This window comes from Lepisma saccharinum, chromosome 3 (assembly GCF_977018435.1).
Source record: "Lepisma saccharinum chromosome 3, izLepSacc3.1, whole genome shotgun sequence".
In the NCBI taxonomy this organism is placed as follows: Eukaryota; Metazoa; Arthropoda; class Insecta; order Zygentoma; family Lepismatidae; genus Lepisma; species Lepisma saccharinum.
In genome coordinates this window covers 55690800-55714388 of record NC_139231.1, presented here as the reverse complement: position 1 = coordinate 55714388, position 23589 = coordinate 55690800, and the positions used below count along the sequence as shown (strand labels likewise).

General features: G+C 37.8%; 1 protein-coding gene across 2 annotated transcripts in view; it reads right to left on the bottom strand.

Moving 5' to 3' along the window:
- Positions 1 to 897: 897 nt before the first annotated feature.
- Nrx-1 (Neurexin 1) overlaps positions 898 to 23589 on the bottom strand; it is a 743918-nt gene continuing 721226 nt past the window's right edge. For both annotated transcript variants that reach the window (XM_083118572.1, XM_083118573.1), the window contains 4 exons: positions 15709 to 15959; positions 5614 to 5731; positions 4164 to 4328; positions 898 to 3059 (listed from right to left, as the gene is read on the bottom strand). In XM_083118572.1, coding sequence (XP_082974698.1) covers positions 2473 to 3059; positions 4164 to 4328; positions 5614 to 5731; positions 15709 to 15959 — 1121 coding nt within the window. In that variant the 3' untranslated portion in view covers positions 898 to 2472. The remainder of the gene's footprint in view (positions 3060 to 4163; positions 4329 to 5613; positions 5732 to 15708; positions 15960 to 23589) is intronic.

The window sequence follows — 23589 nt, the reverse complement described above, 5'->3', positions numbered from 1 at the left end:
ATGAGCAGCCACAACACAAACATCAATGACTGTTTCAGAGTAGTAATTATGTTACTCTCTCTGTCAATCGACACATTCTCTCCAAAATGCTGAATGAGTCATGCGTACTACCAGAGTCACTCCGTAAGTAATCTCTAACTCATACCGACTGTTTTGGTCATAACCACATATTTCTAACAATTTCCATCCCACCCATCCACTTATAGCAACAGGTGTTTCTATCATCTCCCACTTATTTTCATCAGTTTTCGAGCCCTTATCGTTCATTTTTCTGAAACAATGTCCCCTTTCTGCAATTGTTGCACTCATTTTGATCCGATTTTGAGCATTTCTGATTAATTTTTCAGTAAAAATCTGACCTTATCTACAATATTTTTCTCTCATTTTCATCAGATATCAGATTGTTGTTGAAAAATGAAGGATAAAGACCTGAAATCTGATGAAAATGAGAGCAAAATATTGTAGATAAGCTCAGATTTTTACTGAAAAATGAATCAGAAAGGTTCAAAATCGGATCAAAATGAGTGCATCAATTGCAGCAGAAAAGGGGACATTGTTGCTGAAAAATGAATGAATTGTCTGGCTACACTGCAGCATGGTGACATCTTTGCTTCTCCAGTGAACATGTGGCCAGGCTGCGAAATACAATAAATTTTCATTTTGTGTGGTAAGTGTTTACACTTTCCTCCCAATTTGATTTATCCATTTAGACAACCTTTGAGTTCCATCACTGATATTTTCTGGCTTCTGAGGCTGGAGTCTGCTACTGTAGCTCGCAAGTTGTACCCACGACGGTGGGTCACCATCAAAATATTGTATCTCCTGCCAGGAATGGAACTCAGGACTGGTTGCATGGAAGGTGAGTATGCTAATCATTTGGCTACATAGGAACTCTCTCTCTCCTTCCCCTCCTTCCCCCCACACACCCACATATAATTTATCTTACTATATGTTGCTGTTTCCTTCTTTAGGTTATTTTTCACGATGAAAGATGAATTGAAAAAACAGATAAGGAAACAAGCCACAGATTTACTACTGAGGTCCCTTGTCTTTGCAGCAAAGTGAATTATTCTTAGCACAATATCATTGAAACTGGCTAATTAATCTTAGCAAAATAGCTAGAATTGTAGCTACTGACTTTTTTAAAACCATTTTTATCGTTTATGAATATCAATTTAATTCTACATATTCTTCACAAACACCAGCCACTTAATATAAACATTGTGTCTGTAATATGATGGAATTTCATTGCACATTCTTAATAAATATAGTAACAGTATTAGGAGACTCCATACAATCATATATAGTTATTTTAAATTTATTTTCCCAATATCATTTTGACTTATTTGCTTGTTAGTACATTTGCCTTCCTAAATATATAATTTGAATAAATTAGACAATCATGACAGTCACTGAAAATATAAAAAGAAAAATTTTAAAAATCATAAATTTGTACAAATTCATTACCATTTGTGAAGAATAAAGCTTTATATACACTTGTACTTTCTTATTCAAATATTCTCTTAATAAGAACAGGAACTTTAACAGGGGCCATATATGGATAGGCATGAAATTATAAAAAGACAACAATTTCCTAAATAATATTGCATAACTTTGATACCTGTCTTTTCTATTACTTTTGATACATACCAATTCCCATTATGAATGCACAGAAATCATACGAATAGTTTTAAAAAATCTGTATACTTACACAAAAAAATAATATTTTTAAATATTCTGTTATTCTTATTACCACTTCTTTTATAATCATAAATTTTGCAGAACGATTCTATGTTTGTAAAAATAAATACTGATAGCGTGTATCTTACAGGAGAAAAATGTTTTAAAACAAAGAGAAGTACGGACATTAGAATTTTCTAGGCCAAAGTAATATCAGCTTTAGTCAGCAAAGGTGGTTTTAAGAAATTACTTTAAAGCAATAAAATAATAACATTAGTATAACTACTATTTTACATGTGCATTCCTTTCCATATGTGCATTAAGTTAACTAAATGAAAATGTCTTCATTAGTTTAAAAACATATGTGGGGTTTTAAACAAAACCCATTTTTTCTGGTATTTTAAGTTTCAGTTAAATAAGTTTACTTTACATTACTTAAAAGCTCAGTCTTATGTTGTTGGCTGAAGTGGCTCGGAGTTCTTGCAGATTTGTTAACAAGTTCTATTCACACTGTTGTGTTGTGTTTGTCAATTAATGTTGCAAGTGAATTATCCTAATTTGTTTCCATTGACAGTCGACTGATTCAACATACAACACTTTTGTGTTAATGTTTGTGCTATTCCTTGTGGCACTGATTTCAGTCTTGGACAGCACTAGCTAACATCAATGCCTACCATTCAGTTTTATTTGTGTAGTTAGTACATATTAACTGTTCACTTCTCACTTGAGTTTTTGATAATTGTAGTAATGGTATTCAGTAATAAGGAAGTATTGCAACTTCCTCAATTGTTTCTACACGTACCATTCTTTGATGTCCTTTAGTTCACGTTTTTTGGACACTTTTGCAGCACACTTTTCACCATTTTTGACGTTCCCGTTCATTTGGGACTGGCTCCCATTGAGTAGGGCAGCGTTGGGACCAGGTCCTTGTGCAAACTGATAGTTCTTGCTCTCATCCACTTTGTACGATCCTTCCGACCTGTTCTTGAATTTCAAGATTATAAGTATGATTAGAATTATAGCTATTAAAGCACCAGCGATGATGCCAATGATTAAAGCAGCATTCTCTGCAGCTTCAGATGAAATACGATTCTTCCCACTGCCACTTGTTTGAATATCTTTGTCTGTTGGTGGACGGAGAGTGGGTGGAGGTGGAGGGGGTGGGGGTGGAAATCCAGTCGTACTAGATGTACTTGTTGTACTAGTTGAGGTAGCTTTGGAGCTGGACTCATGTTTTGATGTAGTTGAATGGCTGGTGGTGGAGATGCTGGTGCTCTTTGTCTCAGAATACGTAGAGCCAGGTTCTTCCGAGGTACTGCTGGTCTCAGACGTCCCAGTACTGCTTGAAGGCCTGTAGCCAATAGAGGAACTTCCAGGTTCTGAAAGAAAACAGACAAAGAATTGTCCATGATTTATCTAAACAGATACAAATATAAATTTACTTGTATAGGGAAACTGTAACTTAAATATTTTTCAGTAAATTAAAAATTCATAATTTATAATTGCATTACAATTAATAGTTACATTATCAGTATTTATGTTGCTTTAAGGATAGAATATAAATCATACTGTCATATTTCATGTATCCAATGCTTGTCACAAACATCTACACATAAACAGTGCTTTTTATCAGGCAGTATGGTATGCTGTACCGGAAGCTTTTTATGGGCAACAATAAAACTAATAACATTTTAACGAAAGAAGTGTTTGTGTAACATGGATTCAAGATCATTTATGTACATTCCACAATATTTTGAGTGGATCTTATGATGAACACAATAACAATAACAAACCAACTTTAAGAGTACAAAGAAAAAAAACACTATATGTAAGTATTAAAAAATGCTTACATTTTATTTGGCTGAAAAATGCAAATAACATTTTGTGTAAAATGCATTAATGTATGACAGATTGTAACAAGCAGGAATACAGTAATTTTCCTTCTGGATTAAAAACATTGAAATTCTGACATGTCCACAAGGAACCCTGTACTTGCCTTATCATTAGTATCACATCTTTTTAATAATTGTTGTCAAAATAAACTAAATATGTAATTTTGACCTGATATTCACTTTTCAGGGAGGAGACCCATGAATGCAAAAATATTATGATATGATACTGCTTAGATGTAACATTTGAAAAACATATATAATTAAAAGTATAGAGGATTCCTAAGTACACTCAGTTCTGAGGTAAGAAGAACATGCAGTGAGATTCTGGAGAATTGCCAAAGATGGAAACTAAAATAAATAAGCAGAAAAATTATTCATATTTAAAAAATATTTGTTAATTGACTTAATATACAAGCAAGAAAAAAGTTCAAACAATTTTATAATTACTGGTACTACTAGTCTACATTATGCTCACTTGAAGATTACATAAAATTAGAATTTACATTGGAAACAATACTGAAGCAAAGTTGAAGTACAAATGGATGGATACAATACTCTTGATATCTACTTCAGAACATGTTCCCTCCTTACCTCCACTGGACACAATAGTTTCAGTTGTCAACTCCCCTGATCCTGATCCCGGCAAGCAATCTTCGTCATCTCCACACTGTTTGGAATCAATTTCTGGAGTCGTCTTAGGAGGTAAAGTTGTAGGACGTGGTGGAGGTGTGTACACTGGTGTAATAATATCATCACCTACATTAAGAGAAGGAAATATATGGAAAAAGGGATAAAAATCCAGTTTGTACATTAGCATGTTTATGTAACAGAATATCCAAGATTTGTCTTTATTCGTTAGAGGAAAGGAGGGGGGGGGGAGAGATATGAACTTGAACTTTGATATGTCCTGTGGGGAAAGGTTGGTGGTAAAATATTCAGTTAAAAATTAATTTAAAACCTAAACCTACACACACACATATATGTGTAGGTTTTGTGTGTTACTTGGTACAAAAATTTAGTTTTATTTCTAGTGCAAGTCATTAGCAATTTCTTTGATCAACTTGCAGCACATCACAATGCACATTTTAAAAGTATTCTATCTTCAAAATTATTTCTTCTTTCTCTATTTAATAAATTATTTACATAAGGTGTTTAGAATACAGAAATTGATATAAACAGAAGTTCAGAAACAAGAAAGTTCCTATTTTAAGAAACTGAACTTGAACTTACTCCTTATTTTAGAAACTTATACCGGAATTATTTTCTTTTTCATTGCAAAGATTGTTGTAGATATGTTTAATGCCATTTATGTGTACCATTGGGTTGACTGTGAAAGGTAAAATTAAAGAATACATAATACAGAGACTGACACTGTGGTACGCAACAACTATCAGAACCAAATATTCAAGTGAATCATTTTGCCTGAAAGAATGTGTAAGTTTTTATGTCAGCAACTTTTGTACTATCCTGATTCTGCCTTGGGAAATGGATTACCTCATATTTGGGAACTTTTCAAACAGCCACGGAATCAATCATAAGTACAATACAAGTATTCAAAATTTTCAAGAAATTGTAGTTTTTTTGCCATAAATCCCCAGAGAGAAATTGTGAAAGTTGGGAAATCATGACCATTTTTTCCCCCTATCCCTTGAAGACCAAAAAATATTCCCTTCCATACCTATTTCATAATAATATTTTAAATCAAATTAATGATAACAAATATTGTATTGTTTTCTGAAATTTTGAGTGGACTAAAGGTATACACTTTAGAAGTACTGCTGTATTTTCCCAAGTGAATTTACTTTGGAGCAGCATAGGCACATGAGTATATTGCTGAACATTCATCCTGGACATGCCACTGCTTCTTGATTTGACAGTAATTAATACAATTTTGATTTGTTCTAGATTATGAAATAAAATGTTAATATCTGTGCTTTACGAAATGTTTTGTGTGACTTTTTTTTTAAAGTATATTATTATTACAATAATTGGGTGACATATCTCATTCATATTCAAAAATAGATATAATTTATCAACTAACCTGATCCTCCACTTTCAAATAGTGGAGTGCATTCATCTTCATCATCTGCATTACATCCAGAACCTGCTCCAGAAAACACAAGGTCGTCCATAACTCCTGAGTAGCCTGACGCTGGAGTCTGAAAGACACATTAGGTATATATCTCTACTCTTTACCTTAAAATTACTGCCACATAGTACACTATCGAATATATGTTCAAAATAGTATAATATCGTTATTGTTAGGGTAGTATAAATGCAAACATATAGTATACGAGGGTCACTATTTATATTTTGAGCCTTGGCAACACTGATTGAAGTTAGGCGCGATTTGACGTTTGCACGGAATCGTCTGGCATTATTGACCATAACGTACTTCAAATGTTTTGTCAATAGCTTGATTTGTGTTGTTTATGTTGCCTTGGAGATTGCGCGACAACAATAAAATGGAATTAACTCGTGAACATTTTCGTGCGATGATTTTTTACGATTTTCGACGTGGATTATCAAGACAAGAGTGCATCGATCAACTTACTTCCACATTTGGCGATGAAGCCCCATCCTTTGCCACTGTGAAACGCTGGTATAACGAATTTAATCGTGGCCGCCATTCGCTCACCGACGAGATTCGCGAAGGTCGTCCAAAATCAGTTGTTGTTCAAGAAAACATTGATGCTGTGCAAAACCTAATACTGCAAGATCGTCATGTGACATACTGTGAGATTGAGGCAACCATAGGCATTAGTTCCACCAGCATATATAAAACATTACATGATCATTTAGCTGTGAGAAAGGTATGTTCTCGTTGGATCCCACACAATTTGACAAAAACTCAAAAAGACGCTCGCGTCAATTGGTGCAAACAAATGCTCAATAAATACAATTGTGGTGCTTCAAAAGACGTATATAAGATTGTAACAGGTGACGAATCATGGATATATGCATATGAGCCGGAACGTAAACAGCAGTCGACTGTATGGGTGTTTCAAGATGAACCCAATCCAACAAAAGTTGTTCGCGCTCGAAGCACATCGAAACAAATGGTCGCCTGTTTTTTCGGGAAAACTGGTCATGTGGCAACTGTGCCTTTAGAGGAACATAGAATGGTCAACTCTGAATGGTATACAACAATTTGTTTGCCAGAGGTCTTCGGTCAAATACGGAAAACAAACAAACGCCGTCGGATCATTCTTCATCAAGACAATGCCAGCTGTCACACATCTTGTCTAACAACCGACTTTATGAACAGTCAAAAAATCGAATTGATGGGTCATCCGACGTACAGTCCTGATTTGGCACCCAATGACTTCTTCTTGTTCCCGAATGTCAAGAATAAATTGCGTGGACAACGATTTTCATCGGCGGAAGACGCCGTTGATGCGTTCAAAAACCATATTATGGAGATTGGAAAAACTGCTTTGACAAAGTGTTCGAACGAATGCAAAAGTGTATTGACCATAAAGGAGAATACTTCGAAAAACAATAAAGCAGTTTTCAATGCCAAATTCCTGTTTTTTCATTGTTAGGCTCAAAATATAAATGGTGACCCTCGTACAGTCCATGTGAGCTAGCCAAGACCATCAATGCAACTATGCATGCACTGGATGGGTCCAGTGGCAAAGTAAGTATGACAGTGTCAGGTGGAATTGATGTAGGAACCAGGTTCCATGAAAATCGTCTGATGCTGAAATTACATTGACATTTCACACCTGACAACATTGCAGGCAAAATACATTACAAGTTGCTACAGCCATCATGAATCACACACGGAACAAAGTGAGTATACAAATAAAATATTGATCTGAAACTTGGAGCATTGTTTTGACCATGTTTGTGCTCACTTTGTCTTTTTCACTTTTTGTCTTTGTCTCAATTTGTCTTCAATGGCTGTTTAGTATCACCAGAGTCAGCCACGTATCCAAGAGGGGAGGGGGCTTAGGGACCCGAGCAGTGGCGTAGCGTGATTCTATGAAAGGTGTAAGGCTTCCTTAGATAAACCTGATCTGAATATTGGATAAAGAAAACCCAAAGATATCTTAACGAAATAGAATATATTTGAATGTAAGTCATGCATGGGCATACTCAATTTCAAACACAAAATGCACACAATCTATGTTAACAATAATAGCATATGTATGTATTACTTAATGAAAATTCTCATTTACACTGTAACTCGATCCGACGATGCTCTAGCCTTACACCTCAATCACGTCGTCGTAGAATCGGGAGTTTCTGGTCAATGTCTTTAGCAGCTCCTTTTCAATGGATATCAGTCCCAAGTCAGATTTCCTTGCCTGAGTCTGTGTGCTGCGTTGAAATGTGTGAATCCTCTTCAGTGTAGAAAACTACTTTTCCACCGACGAGCTTGAGGCAGGAACAGTGAGGAAGAATTCTGTTAGTTTGTACACTTGTTCAACAGCTTCATTCAAATGGGTAGTACGCAGGTACTCATGAAGTTCAAACACAGTCTATACTCGATATTCGGCTTCAGAATAAATTACCTATATACTGGTAGCAATTGACAAATTTCGCATACAGCTTAGTTAAGCACACAAACTCTTCTTCTGGAAAGGCCATGTCATATTTTTATTCTTATTATTCTTTTTCTTTCACTAAAAAGGCATTTGTGGGAAATGCGTAAGATACAATTTGCAAATGCAAATGCATTCGAAAATATTACTCATTATCATGGTTACGATATTTGCGCACATTTTGAAAAGCATATCAAGTTACTTAGACAAAGGAAAAGGTAAAAAAAAAAAATCTGTAAATCATAACGCTAAGTATTACGCGCATGCTTCTAACATTACGGGCAACTGGGATGCACGCACCTAACTTTGCGGGCGCTGCCGGATCTAGAATTGCCAGATATTCCTCTTTTATCTTTAACTTCGCTGCTTCTAATGAAGGTAATATCCAACATTAAACCATCTCTTTGTGAACTTAATAGTTAGTTTACACATTTAAAATGACACCCGTTTTGTTAGCTACACCGCACGTCAAGCACTGTTGAAACAACACGGGAGTCGATTTTCTTGGTTCTCTTCTGACCGTGCAAACAGACGCAGCGGGGACAGAAATCTCGCCAGATAGCAGCAGCCACTCATTATGCGCATTACAGTGCGTCAGAATCGGGGCGCCCTGTCATTGGTTGATAAGATACTACGTAAGCAAACACACCCGCCATGAGCGAGTCCAAATCATTTCTTCCATTCACCCGCACGTAAGTCCTCTCAAGAGGCCTTACAGAGAAACAACTCGAATCAAAACAAGTCCTCAATTGTTTCGTTAAAAGTTCTACTTGAAGTCTGATATTGCTATGTGTGTTCAAGCGATAAATACGGGAATGAAATACGTTTTCTTCAATAATTTCAGCTTGTAAGGTGGACTTACAAGCCTTACGTGGACACTACGCCGCTGGACCCGAGCCCCCCCCAAAAAAAGTTTTCGGTTTACTAGATAAAATGAGGTTTTTGGTTTCCTTTGGTGTGAAATAAAATAATGTGACTATAATTTAAGGAGAGAAATAATTTTCGAGGCAAGATGGAGAATAATGTTCTATAAACCTTGTTATTGTTAATAGCACATATCCAAGGTGGGATCAGGTGGCTCATGCCCCCCCCCCCTTTCAGATTTTTTTTCTGTTTGCGCTAGATAAAATTGGGTTTCTGGCTCCTTGAATAATGTGATGATAATTTGAGAGAAATAATTATCGAGACAAGACCGAACGTTCTATAACCCTGTTATTGTTAATAGCACATATCCAAGGTGGGGATCAAGGGGCTCGAGCCCCCTTCAGGAAATGTTTCTCTTTACGCTAGAAAAAAATAGGTTTTTGGCTTCTTGAATAATGTGATGATAATTTGAGAGAAATAATTATCAAGACAAGATGGAGAATGTTCTATTACCAGTGGCGGTGATTGGGTTTCAAAACTGGGTAGGCAAGGACAGTTTACTTTTCCATGGTAGATAAGGTTTACTTAGTTTGGGGGCAAAGTGGTAAAAAGGGGGGAGGGGTAACTGCTCCCCTAATCGCTGCCACTGTCTATAACCCTGTTATTGTTAATAGCACGTATCCAAGGTGGGGATCAGGGGGCTCGAGCCCCTCAGAAAATTTTTCAGTTTACACTGCATAAAGTTAGGTTTTTATCTTCTTGAATAATGTAACGATAATTTAAGGAGAGAAATAATTATCAAGGCAAGACTGAGAATGTTCTATAACCCTGTTGTTGATAATACTGCACGTAAACTTTTCTTGCGCTTTCGGTGTTGTCACAGCGAACTTGAGCACTATGTAAAGACTTGTCAGCATTTGCAAGATGCACAACAAAGGTAGCACCACAAGTAGGATGATTCGTTGTAATATTTAATCTCTAGAAAGTGCAAGAGGGAATGTTCTTGAATAAGAGGAATCGAACTACTGACAATATTAAACAATCATTTTATCTGCGGAATGTTCTAGAATATAATAAGGATATAAATACGCAGCTTCAATTCCCGGTTGATCTGTACAACAGAATCAGTTAATGAGACTTCAGAGGTAAATGTGACAGTTCATACAGACGATTAGTGATCAGTGTCCGTTAGTAGCTTTATAAGATCTAGTGATTCGAAAATGAAAAGGACTAAATACCGTAAAGTAATGAAGCCTACTACTAGTTCCAGCTCGGGTCCAAAGTTGAAGACATTGATGACAGCGGAACTTCTGGAGCCGCAGTGTAGTGCTAGTTCACGTTGAGGGCTGAAGAGTTCGAATGTCTCTCTCCCTCTCTAAAGCAAATATTTCAGCAGTACCGGGTATTGGAGTAGTTTTTTTGAAAAAAATAAGCTGCACAGATCAACTGAAAATCAAAGTTTTGAGTGATGATTTAGTTGTGCCCGGACCAAATTTCTTGTATGCAGTTTGAAAATTTCATGGCATAAAAAAATACTTAAAAATACCTACTGGTTTTCGACACACACTCAAACACCTAACTGCCATGAAGGGACAGCCGAAAATTTTATGAATGTCGAGAAGAGAAAGCAAGATTATGTTGCATATGTAGACATATTAGGTGGAAATTGCAGGCTCTATCAGGACCCAAACCAGGGCTCTGGCATACAGTGCCATTGCTCTACCAACTGAGCCACAGAGCCATCCTTGACTTCAACTGATTTTTCGCTAAAATATGTATGTCAAATCGTAAGATGTTGCCAGTATAACGAACAAGGACAGAAAATAAAGGAGAAAGAAGAAAACTGTGGGGCATTCCCAGTGGTTGAGGAGACATATTACTTGTGTAGTTAACACGAGCTGGCACTTCGAGGTGGTGATGACAGTGGCCTACTAAGGGAGATTTCACACAGTGTCGTATGAGAATTTCACAAGTCGAACATAGGTTTGTGCAGGCTTTTGTGTAGCTATGATGTGAAACGTTGCTGTTGATTGGCTCATTCCAAATGACATGTATTGCGTGTCCCTTCGGTCTGAAATGTTCCTAAGCCTTCAAGATCCAAGTCACAAGGATGGAAAATTAGGAGTTGTTAAGGTTAGGTGTGAAGGCAGGCAACAACACCCTAAAGGATAATATCCAAACCTGCAGGAAGAACGTATCATACTTAAGTATCCAATACGAAATGATAAAAACTTCTGGTGAGTTAATTTTTAAAAATGTGTCCGCGATAAAGAGTGGTGTGCCCAGGATTTTCGGAAGGAAGAGGGGTTATGCATACTATTTTTGGTTGTCAATCCTAATTTTGTCATCTTTTCCTGTCTCTGACGTTCTTTTTTAAAGGAATACTTGGTCAAATGGGGTATGACGCCACCAACCCTCCTTTGGGCATGTCATTGGAGATAAAAGAGTAAGAATTTGATCATATTGGGAGATGTTGGGAATGGAAGGGTTTTCACTGTGCATTAATTGTTTCGAGATACAGCTACAAGTGTCGTTCAAGGTTGACTGGGATTTTCATACGTAAAAAATCGTTGAATAGCCGGGTCATGATGAAACGTGCGGGTGACGTAATGTATTCCTTCGCGAGTAACTAGCGCCCAGCATGACGTATTTCGCGCATGCGCAGCAGTTGCAGCAAACATGGCGGCAAGCAGTGTGTCTGTGGCTGTGGAGCAGCGGTGTGTAATTAAATTTCTCGTGAAGAAGAAAGTGAAACCAGCTGAGATTTTCAGACGATTGCAATCACAGTATGGTGAACAAACGATGTCGCGGACAAGAGTGTACGAATGGTGTGAGCAGTTTCGCAAAGGACGGGAGCTGGTGACAAATGAAGTGCATGGACACATTCGCCCGACTGCAGTCACACCAGTGAATATCGCACGTGTTGAGCAAATGATTCTTGAGAACCGGCGAGTAACAGTGCGGGATATTGCTGCCGAGGTGAATATCAGTGTCGGTAGTGTTGAGACAATCATTCATGACCACTTACGCTTCCGCAAAATCTGTGCAAGGTGGGTTCCCCGCCTGCTGACATTCGATCAGAAGTGGACACACGGGAAGGTCTGTGAACAGCTTCTGAATCGGTTTCGAGCAGAAGGTGATGAATTGTTGCAATCCATCATCATGTGTGATGAAACATGGTTGCACAATTCAACCCCAGAGACCAAAAGATGCAGCATGGAGTGGCGGCATAAAGGTTCCCCGCCCCCTAAGAAAAGCAAAACGCAGCCATCCGCTGGAAAGATCATGGCAAGTGTCTTCTGGGACATGAAGGGCGTTATCCATGTGGATTTTCTGGACAAAGGGAGCACGATTAATGCCCAGTATTACTCCACATTGTTGAGTGGTGCTGTACGAAAGTCCATTCGCAAGAAAAGACCTGGGATGTTGTCTGGAAATGTCATTCTTCTCCATGACAATGCCCGCCCTCACACGGCCAATGTGACAACAACAACTCTGGCCGACACTCAAAGACAGCATTGATGTTTGGAAGCCTGATGAGAAGAAATGGACACACAAACATACTCATATGGTTCTGGCAGACAATCTTAATGCATGGAAACAGAGGAGTCGAGTGGTGAAAATGTTCAGATTTCACATTCTGATTAAAATGGCAGCCTTAAACAGTGGCGACGGTTTAGAGGATAGTTGCTCCCCATTTTCTTGCCTCCACACTATGGCCTCTTAATGCTACGCCTTGTCTACCAATAGAAAGCAAACTTTCCTTGTCCCCCTCCCCACCCCCCACCCCTGTTTTGGAACCCAATCCCCACCACTGGCCTTAAACATACAATTGTGTGAGATCCTATCTATATCCCTTAAAAATAAAGTGTTCAGCCCCTCCCCCTCTCCCAAAAGAAATTCCTGGATACGTGCCTGATCAGAGTAGTAATATGATAAATACATTGTTGTGTCTTGAATTGGTTTGTGTGTGTGTTGAATATCTAACTAAACACACAGTCGTAAAATAGGAGGCTGGGCAGAATTGCACTGGTGCCACATATGGAAAAAGCAAAGCGAGAGTGGGACAAAAAGTTGCTGGTTCGCGCACACTGTGTGGCAACATCAACCAGGCTGCATTGCCTAGTTCAAGCATCAGACCGACCTCTCCCTGGTCACTTTTGTGTCATCGCTGACCTTTGAAGCAAATACTATCAGTTTGTATCACATGGAATACAAAGAACAACTCTACAATGAGATCTTTCATTCTCTTAAACCTCCAAACACACAGGGCTGTGCTCTGATGTGGCAACAGTGCAAACTTCTGCCACCTGCCTAATTTCATGGCTGTGCGTTTAGTTGGTTTACTGAGCTAACATCTGAATTTCTCTCTTTGATAGTCTGTGTGCACCAAGAGGCAGAAATTGGGACTCTAGAATGTAGCTTGGTAGCTCAATTTGTTAGAACACTGACACAGATTACTGCCCAAGTAGATGTGGGTTTGGCTTCCAAACAAACCCTGATATAACACCATTAAGCCTTGTTTCCATGATTATGAAAAAATAAATATGCTGAAACGTTATGTTTAGTTTATGTTTTTAATAAAATAAATTACTGCCTTGGTCAGCATATTTATTTTCTTCAAAACTCTGATATTGGGTTAACTGCAAATTCTTCATTCGTCATATACGATATACAAAATATAGAAATTGAAATAGAATATAGAAACTTGTCATGAAATATATCTTTTTACCTGATTTTTCATCAACAAAGTAAACTAGACATTGACTGCTCTCCATTAAGAATTGTGTATTGTCTATCTTGATGAAAATCTGCTGACTAGATGGAATAGGTGACAAGGAAACACTGTATACTTCCTCCAGTTACCACACAACATCACTGAACATTTATTTCTTCAGGGTACAGCCATCATATTTATGGAACAAATAATTAAAAATCATTAAATTGAAAGCAGTCATTTAAAGAGAATACACTCCAATAACAAGGGAAATCATTGTATGAGGGTCCTACCGAAAGTAATGCAAAAGTGGTCATAACCTCTTTACTAACTGATGTAGAGCATTCAAATTGCACATGTAGTTGGAGTGACTCTTCCTCTATACAAACCAGCTACTCAACATAGTCTCCATTTAAAGCGATGAATCAACCATTAGAAAAAACTATGTTCCGGAACTGTACCAGGGAACTTTAAGTAAAATGAGGCAAAAAGTGAGCCAAAATAAGATTTGGGTATCTCTTGACAAAACAACTGACGTAAATCAAAGGTGAATTGTAAATTTCATGTTCGGTGTATTGGGAGTCGAAGAAGAAGAGTCAAAATCTTATTTGTTGAGAATTGAAGAACTTGAAAAAATGAACCATAACATAATAGCAGCTTTCTTTAATAACTGTCTGCAGTTATTTTGGCCAGACAGCATAGGGTCATATTACGACCAAGTGCTAGTTGTTGTACCGATGCTGCTCCATATACGAGTAAAGCAATGGCTGGTCTTAAAATATTGTATCCGAAACTTATTCATGTTACATGTCTTGCACATGCGCTGCATCGTGTGTCTGAATTAGTTCGAGCAACCTTTCATAACGTCAATGAACTAATTTCAAATGTGAAAAATGTGTTTCTCAAAGCACCTAGCCGGCCCCGTGGCGGAGTGGTTAGCACATCGTGCTACAACGCTAGGGGTCCCGGGTTCGAATCCTGGCCTGGGCATGGATGTTTGCGAGTGTCTATTCATCAATTTCATCATATCATTACTCATCCCCATCTTCGCAAATTAGCCAAAAGTGGCACAAAAAGCGAAGTAAAATAAACCAAATCAAATCAAAATCAAAATCAAAGCACCTAGCCGTGTAAGATTTTTCCAGGAAGTAGCAGTGGACGTGCCACTTCCACCATCTCCTGTGGTTACTAGATGGGGCACATGGATTGAGTCTGCTGCATATTACGCTGACAATTTTGAAATGGTGAAACAGGTTGTTGATAGACTTGATGCCCAGGAAGCAGAGTGCATCGAGGAGGCCCAGCGCATACTTTCCACAGAGGGAATTCGTGAGGATCTTGCCTACATCCAAGCTAATTTCTCTTGCCTGAAGGATTCCATTTGTCGATTAGAAAACAAAGGGCTACAACTTCAAACAAGTATCAAAATTATAGAAGACGTTAAAGAGGCCCTCGCCCAGGTTGAAGATCCTGTGTTTGTACAGAAAATGGATGCAGTATTGAAAAAGAACAGTGGGTATGCAACAATGGTGAAAGTTTGCAAAATTCTGCATACAAATGGACAACGTGTGGATGATCTGGAACTTGATGTGTCTGACTTTGTTGACTTAAAATACAGTCCACTTGTATCTTGCAAAGTAGAATGTGTGTTTTCTGAATATAAGACTATTCTATCTTATAACAGAAGGAGTTTCAAGTTCGAAAATTCGAGACATCACGTTGTTATCAAACGCAATCAGGATCTTGATCTGTAATGTATTGGGTTTCATTTAACGCAGAACCATATTAATTGAAAAAAATCTGTGTAGCGAATGAGCATTCAGAATAATGCATATTCATTGCCTGGCATGTAATCTGTCATAGTTTGTAATATACAGCATTTATAAATGAAACGGGTTTTTAAAGTGCATATTTAAGTGCATATTTTACACTTTTTGAGTGCATATTTTGCAAGGAAGACTATTTGCATTGTTTAAATATATATATATATATATATTGCACTTACCTGTTGCATGCGTTGCAATGGCTCAGAATGACGGATTTTGAGATGAGGAGGTATTGATGCTAACAACTTAACATCTCCCCTGACTGCCGTTCGAGACTCCTTCTCAGCTGCCAGTTCCAGAAAGTGCTCTGAATTGAAAACTAATCCAGTCATGATTCCAGAAAATGGTCTTTCAATATGTTGTTTGGCTGGATTCCATTTCCCACCAATCTGAATCTGAGACTGGCTGTTGAACACATTCAACTGTCTACCTGTAATCAAATAAAGAGCTGTGTAATAAGCCACCATATGAAAGACAAATGTTATTGAATTCTCAATATGCACATTCACTTTAAAAATACAGGGTGAGGCAAAAGTTCAGCACCACCCTTTTAATTTGAAAACAGCTTGACGGAGGATGATGAAACTTTGGATATGGGTAATGAGGGCACACCAGATGGGGACAGCATACATCATGGCGGCCATCTTGAAAGCTGCCATTTTGGAATTACCTCCAGCTTTTCAAATGGGAAGGGGGTCATGTGGCAGCACCATTTAAGATGTGCATTTTCTCAGAAATAAGAATATGCCGTTATTTTTCCACTAACTTTATTTGGTGAGTATATTTTGACAGTTGAAGTTCACATTTGGTGTCCTACAAGATGTGCTCTATGTTTTGCCTGTTCTGTGCCACAAAAAATGCAAGACATTTCTGCCAGACCTCATGGATAGGCAACAACACTGCAGGGTCCACAGAGTCACACGTTTGCTGGATCCAGTACTGAAGTTATCGGAGATCATTGATTTTGTCTTGATAAACCATTGGTTAAAGATGGTGTCAAAGGTAAGGGGGTGTAAGGTCCGGAGGACAGGGTGGCCACTCAGTGGGTCCAGCTGCATTTGAATTTTATAGGGGGTGCCACTTGCTCAAATGCAACACCCAGAGTATGGATCTGACTGACTAACTGACTTGTCACTGATACCAAACGTTGGCTACTGCATTTCAGGCTCCTGACTAATGATGTCATGATTGCCGCTGCTGTTTCTAGCTGGTAGTGGTCCTCGGCCATCCACTATGGTGAATCCAGTCTCATTAAACTTCTGCAACACATGCAACACTGTGGTATTAAGATGTCTTCTCTCTCTGGATGCAGGGTGTTGAAATCCTCTGGCATTGCACCTCTCAACATATCATAACAATTTCAATACATTCTTGGATAGTTAGTGCAATGTTACATCATATGGAATAAATAACTAACAACCCATTGCATTACGCCAAATGTGAAATTAAACTGTCAAAATATCCTCACTAAATAAAGTTAGGGGAAAAATAACCACATATTCTTATTTCTCAGGAAACGCACATCTCAAATGGCATGCCACATGACCCCCTTCCCATTTAAAAATCTGGAGGTAATTCCAGAATGGCGGCTTTCAAGATGGCCGCCATGTCCTCATCTGCTGTGTCCCCACCCCCATTACCAATATCCTAAGTTTCATCATCCTCCGTCAAGCCATTTTCAAATTAAAAGGGCGATGCTGGGCTTTTGCCTCACCCTGCACAATACAAAGAAGACAATTTATCAGTGTAAAACAGTACAACACTCTAAATTGGCTTAAAATGTCTTTAGTTTTATTCATACTTCATATTTTTTTCTTACACCCTGTTTTTGTCACTTTTGGCTGATTGTGATGATGAAGATAGGCATAATAGTGATTAGATAAAATTGACAAAGAACACCCACAACCATGTTACTAGCAAACTCAAAGGTGCCGAGTCTTTATGCAATTCCAATGACCAACTGCGCAATGTATGATTTGAGATATAGCAATTAATTTTTAAGATTACATAAACGTCCACAAGAATAGATTGTTATGTGACTTTATGCATTTATACAGCTATAATATAACATGGGCATCTTTGTAAATTTTCAGTGTTTTGTACTCTGTCAGTAATATACTAAATTATCAGGGAAAGTAAGGTAAATACAATCCTGATGTAGAAAGACAGACACTAATGCCATGAAAAGTACATCTCAGATTACAATATACAGTACGTAAGTTCCACAAGATCCACACAGGAAATTGATTTGACCATGTGACTTGATACATTTTAATGAAACATTATATGACTGTATTAATATATGTGGCCATATGTTTTCAGTAAGTTAACATCTATTTTTATATCTTCGTACATTTTTTTTTCTTTTGTACTTCAAAAACATGCTTATTTGTTTTTGTTAACATGCACGAATTTATCAATGTCGATTTCCTAGAACAGTTGACTCCGTTATTTAAAGAACACACTGCAGCACTTAGCAGCATAAACAAATGGCAACAATGCTTGTCCGCGAGTTAAAAGAAATGTTTACCTTCAGAGTGCTATTTTTAGCCAGGCTGTATGCATCAGCTTGAATACATTGTTGTTCTGTTTTCTCGCCACAGGAGCGGAGGAAAAGGGAAGTTTGCTGATAGAAACAATGAGCAAAAAACATGTTTCTTTCCGCTTGTTTTTGATCATTGCAAGCTTAAGATTTCGTGACAGAATGAAGTAGAATCAGTTTTTGCGTGAGCGTTTGAGAAGACGCAAGTCCCGATATAGTGCTCGTGGCAGAAATGTATCGTAATCTAGTATTTGGCAGTTTTGCATATAAGTTTTGAGGACACACGCTCCAATTGAGTGTGTGTTGCACAAGTATTACATTTAGAAAGAATTACAGTTTGCATCTAAGTTTTGGTGCTAAAAGAGCGAAAATCGTCAAGTTAAGTTCGCGGCGAAGTGCTTTGTTGGTGAGCTCAAGTTAAAGTGTTGGACCTGAGTCTGCAGAGTTATGGCCGATGGAAATTTGATTTGATATAGTGTACTTCAAGGATTCACAATCCAAGGTGACAAGGTAACACGTCATTGGATGGGGCTGGTCTTCTCGCTATGTAAGTAAACCACTTATATTACATTTCCCGAGCCCGATTAGAAGATTCCTCAGCGAGAGTCAGCATCGTGGTCATCCAAACGTCTAACAAGGGAAGACATTGATTGGAAAACTGTGCGTTTACTCACTAAATATATAAAAAATAAAAATGTTAAAAAACTTACGTGAGTGAGTATAAAAGTTTTGCAGACGACGTTTCACGAAGCTACGCTTCGCTTCTTCAGGTCACTTATCAGTATTTAAAATACTTCGTCAAGAACATAAGAAATCCAGGATTAGGTTAAAAGAGGGTGATAGGATATGGAATTAAAAATACCTGAAGTTAAAAATGCCATGTAGGCTAAGAAATAAATCTAAAAGATTAGTGTCCGTACTACCATATTGAAGGAGTGGCTGTAGTAGCATACAAATGCTACATTCCTTCCAATGAAAACTCCACAGACTCAGAAGCAGCGCGGGTCACTTCCGGCGTGACATGGAATTTAACAGATTCACTCCTATTATTTCCCCATCGCTTAAACATGTGAATCCAGGCTTCGTTCAGATTACCGTCGTCCCTGTTTAATTTTTTCCCTCTATCAACACAAATGTTTGCGGCCTCGTGAACGTTCAAATCAGGTTGATAGAGGGAAAAAATTAAACAGGGACGACGGTAACCTGAACGAAGCCTGGATTCACATGTTTAAGCGATGGGGAAATAATAGGAGTGAATCTGTTAAATTCCATGTCACGCCGGAAGTGACCCGCGCTGCTTCTGAGTCTGTGGAGTTTTCATTGGAAGGAATGTAGCATTTGTATGCTACTACAGCCACTCCTTCAATATGGTAGTACGGGCACTAATCTTTTAGATTTATTTCTTAGCCTACATGGCATTTTTAATTCCATATCCTGATAAGTGACCTGAAGAAGCGAAGCGTAGCTTCGTGAAACGTCGTCTGCAAAACTTTTATACTCACTCACGTAAGTTTTTTAACATTTTTATTTTTTATATATTTAGTGAGTAAACACACAGTTTTCCATAATGGTTATTACTTCTGATACGGGGAGAAAAGTGCGGCTTTTTCAAAAATCCAGGATTAAATTGGTACATGTTATCAACAGGGTGTGGTTTTTAAAAAGATGTAAGAAATTTGACATAATACCTCAATTTTTAAAATGGGGGTACCGACCGTTAAGTCAAAGGGGGACTGAACAAAAACGCGATATGCAAGTCAGGATGTTGGGGAAATGTGTTTGTGAGGCCTACACTGAATCTGAAAGATTAAATAAAAAGTGTTTAGAATTATATTTCCAACTGAGCAGGGAACTTGACGGCTTGACATGGAATAGGGTTGAGGAAAGACACAGTAAATACGTAGAAGCAGTGAAGATCCAAAGCCGAATAACCATTTTGAATAAGTTTAACAGGTTAGCTAGGAATAGCGAGAATAGTGGTAAATATGGGAATAATGGGACAAATAGCTCCAGAGAAGGGATTAAAGAGAATAATACCAATAATGTTTTGAATTTAACACAACACGAGCCGCCTCATGAACTTTTCGAAATAACCGATAAGGGACATAAATTTGCTATTGGTCGGAATAAAATAGAGAAGGAAGAATTTGTTATAGCCACCGAACGCGCCATAGGCATTTTGTCAGATATGGATGAGAAAAATGAACTTAGGCATAAAATGCACGACTTCATCGAGGAAAGGATTAGGAAAGAGTTTAGAAAGGAAAGAGGTAGGGGGGAAATAAAAAGCCATAGGGAAGAACGGCATCGAATTCTAGGTGAAAAACTTAAACGAGTGAGGGTATGGGTCAACAAACACGATTTATTCCTTATTAGATCTGATAAGGAAAATAAATTGGTAATAATGGAGAAGAAAACTTATAGGGAGAAATTGGAAAGTTGTTTCACCAATGATGATTTTGAAGTAATAGAACGAAACCCAATAAGTAAAGTTAAAAATGTAGTTAAGAAGGGGATAGAAACCAGTTTGACTCTTTCGCGATCAGAAAAGAAGAAACTTACTGAATATTGTAAGAAGGGTGAACTTCCTATCGCTTTCGGTATTCCGAAAACTCATAAGGAAGGGATCCCGTTGAGACCGATTATACCCATGTATTCTCATCCAGGGTATAAACTAGCGAAAATATTAGTAGAGAGGCTAAGGGAGGTTGGAGGAAAGACCGAATTCAGTGTTGAGAATTCTTGGGAAGTGAAAAAGAGATTGGAGGGGATAAACCTAGACGAGGAGGATGAAATTCGTAGTTTTGATGTCGTTAATTTGTATCCTAGCGTCCCTCGAGATAAAGCCACAGATTGTCTTCAGAGATGGGTTATGGATAAGGGAATTGATGTTGTGACAGCCTGGGAGTTCGTTCGGTGGTTTCATTTAGTATCAGGATATAATTATTTCTGTTTCAATGGAAAAATTTATAGGCAGATTCAGGGACTGGCTATGGGCAACCCTGTTTCGGGAATAGTTTCCAGCATATTCCTCCATTACATTGAGAAAGATTCACTGAGTGAGGTTAACAATGATATCAAATATTTTTGTAGATATGTTGATGACATCTTGATTATCGGGAAAAAAGAAAAATTAGATTGTATTTTCGAAATTATGGGAGGACAGGACGATAGAATAAAATTCACATGTGAGGTAGAAAATGAAGGAGTAATCAACTACTTGGACTTGAGGATTGAACGGGTTAATGACAGTGTTTGAACCGGGGTTTACCACAAAAAGTTAGCAGGGGACAGATATATCCACCAAGATTCTGAACACTCGAACAGAATTAAGAATAATTTATACATGAACTTCTACATTCGGGCCGGGAGACTTTGTAATTGTAGGGAGGAGAGAGAGAAAGAAGAAAATTGGATTATGAAGGTAGGGTTAAGAAACGGTTATAAAGTAGAGGAAATGAGGAGAATAAAGAGGGGGGCACTTAAAGTCTTGAATAATGAAGGTGGAAAGAAGGGGATAAATAAGAATAACGAGGCAGGGGAAATAGAATACAAATACGTCGGCATCCCGTATGTAAAAGGGGTATCCGAAAAGTTTGACAAAATTCTAAAAGGCTTCAGGATAAAAGGGGGAATGAGAGCTCCCCGAAATATCGAGAAATTTTTTACTGAATATAAAAAGGATGGAAAAGGGCGAAAAGATGTCAGAGACGAGAAGGGCGTATATAAGATTACCTGTTCCTGTAATAAAGCGTATATTGGACAAACTGGAAGAAGCATGGGAACCCGTTGGAACGAGCATGACAAGGATATTAGGGAACTATCTCCGAAAACCGGGCTTTCTGAACATATTTTAGAATTTAACCATAAGGTTGATAAAAGAGAAGTTGTAAAAAGGGTACATAAACAACCTGATTTGAACGTTCACGAGGCCGCAAACATTTGTGTTGATAGAGGGAAAAAATTAAACAGGGACGACGGTAACCTGAACGAAGCCTGGATTCACATGTTTAAGCGATGGGGAAATAATAGGAGTGAATCTGTTAAATTCCATGTCACGCCGGAAGTGACCCGCGCTGCTTCTGAGTCTGTGGAGTTTTCATTGGAAGGAATGTAGCATTTGTATGCTACTACAGCCACTCCTTCAATATGGTAGTACGGGCACTAATCTTTTAGATTTATTTCTTAGCCTACATGGCATTTTTAACTTCAGGTATTTTTAATTCCATATCCTATCACCCCCTTTTAACCTAATCCTGGATTTCTTATGTTCTTGACGAAGTATTTTAAATACTGATAAGTGACCCGAAGAAGCGAAGCGTAGCTTCGTGAAACGTCGTCTGCAAAACTTTTATACTCACTCACATAAGTTTTTTAACATTTTTATTTTTTATATGTAAAGATTGGTATTTCCCAGGAAAGACTAACTTATTGATTGTGCTTTAATTGATACAAATTTTATCAAGACACAATTCAAATTTTGATGTAATTTTTATATAAAAGATAATATTTACAATGACAAATGTGTGAGTGTCTCACAACGTGGTTTTGTTATTTGTTGTATTTTGTATTTGATTTTTGTTATTTAGAATCGCTTTTCTTCCATTTTTGGCTAATTCCGACGATGAGGATGAGTGATCGTCAGATGAAATTGATGAAGGAACACTCACAAATAACAGCCATGCTGGGATTCGAACCAGGGACAATGCTTCACTAAGTTGCCATTTTAGTTACCCTTGGTGTTTTTGCTGCATAAACCAGCATTTTCGAATGGGGTGACAAGGACATACGAGTGTGTTTTTGGATGATGTATCTTTAGAGACGTTGAGGTACACTCTGGAGGATACTGGAACGTGTGGCATTGAGATATAGGTCGCTATGTGGGGTATTTTATTTTCATAAGTTGGCAACACTGTTAAGGTACATGTGCTTTTGTTTACAGAAGGTCTTAAGTTCTATGATTCTCACTTTAGATAAAAAATTAATGTGGGAAGAACAAATTAACAACATCTGCAGTAAACTATCATCTAATCGAGTGGTTTCCAACTTCAAAAGGTCCGAGGGCCAAAATTATATCCAGCAGTTGATTGGCAGGCCGCATTTTTGGGGGGGGGGGGATTAAAAATTACAAAAATTGTAAGTACTGAACAGAAAATGTAGTACTTTCGCATGATCTAAATTTGTAAAATTAGGCAATAAAAACAATGGAATCACAAATCAAAATTGTATAATTAGAATTTATTTCACAAAAACCCAATACTTATGGATGAATTGAGAGAAATGAAAAACACACCATACAAATAAGAATCCTTCATAGTAAGCGTTCAATGTGAAAATTGAGGCCGATCTGCTTCTTTTATTAAAGATGGAATGTCCACTTCAATGTCTGTATTTCAAAGTCTCAAAGGGTGAAGCAGTGAAGAATCTGCCAGTCGGCTTCTGTAGCGGTTCTTGATGAACTTCATTGAAGAAAAAACATTTTCACACGTGTATGTGCTGCGGAACATCGACGTCATTC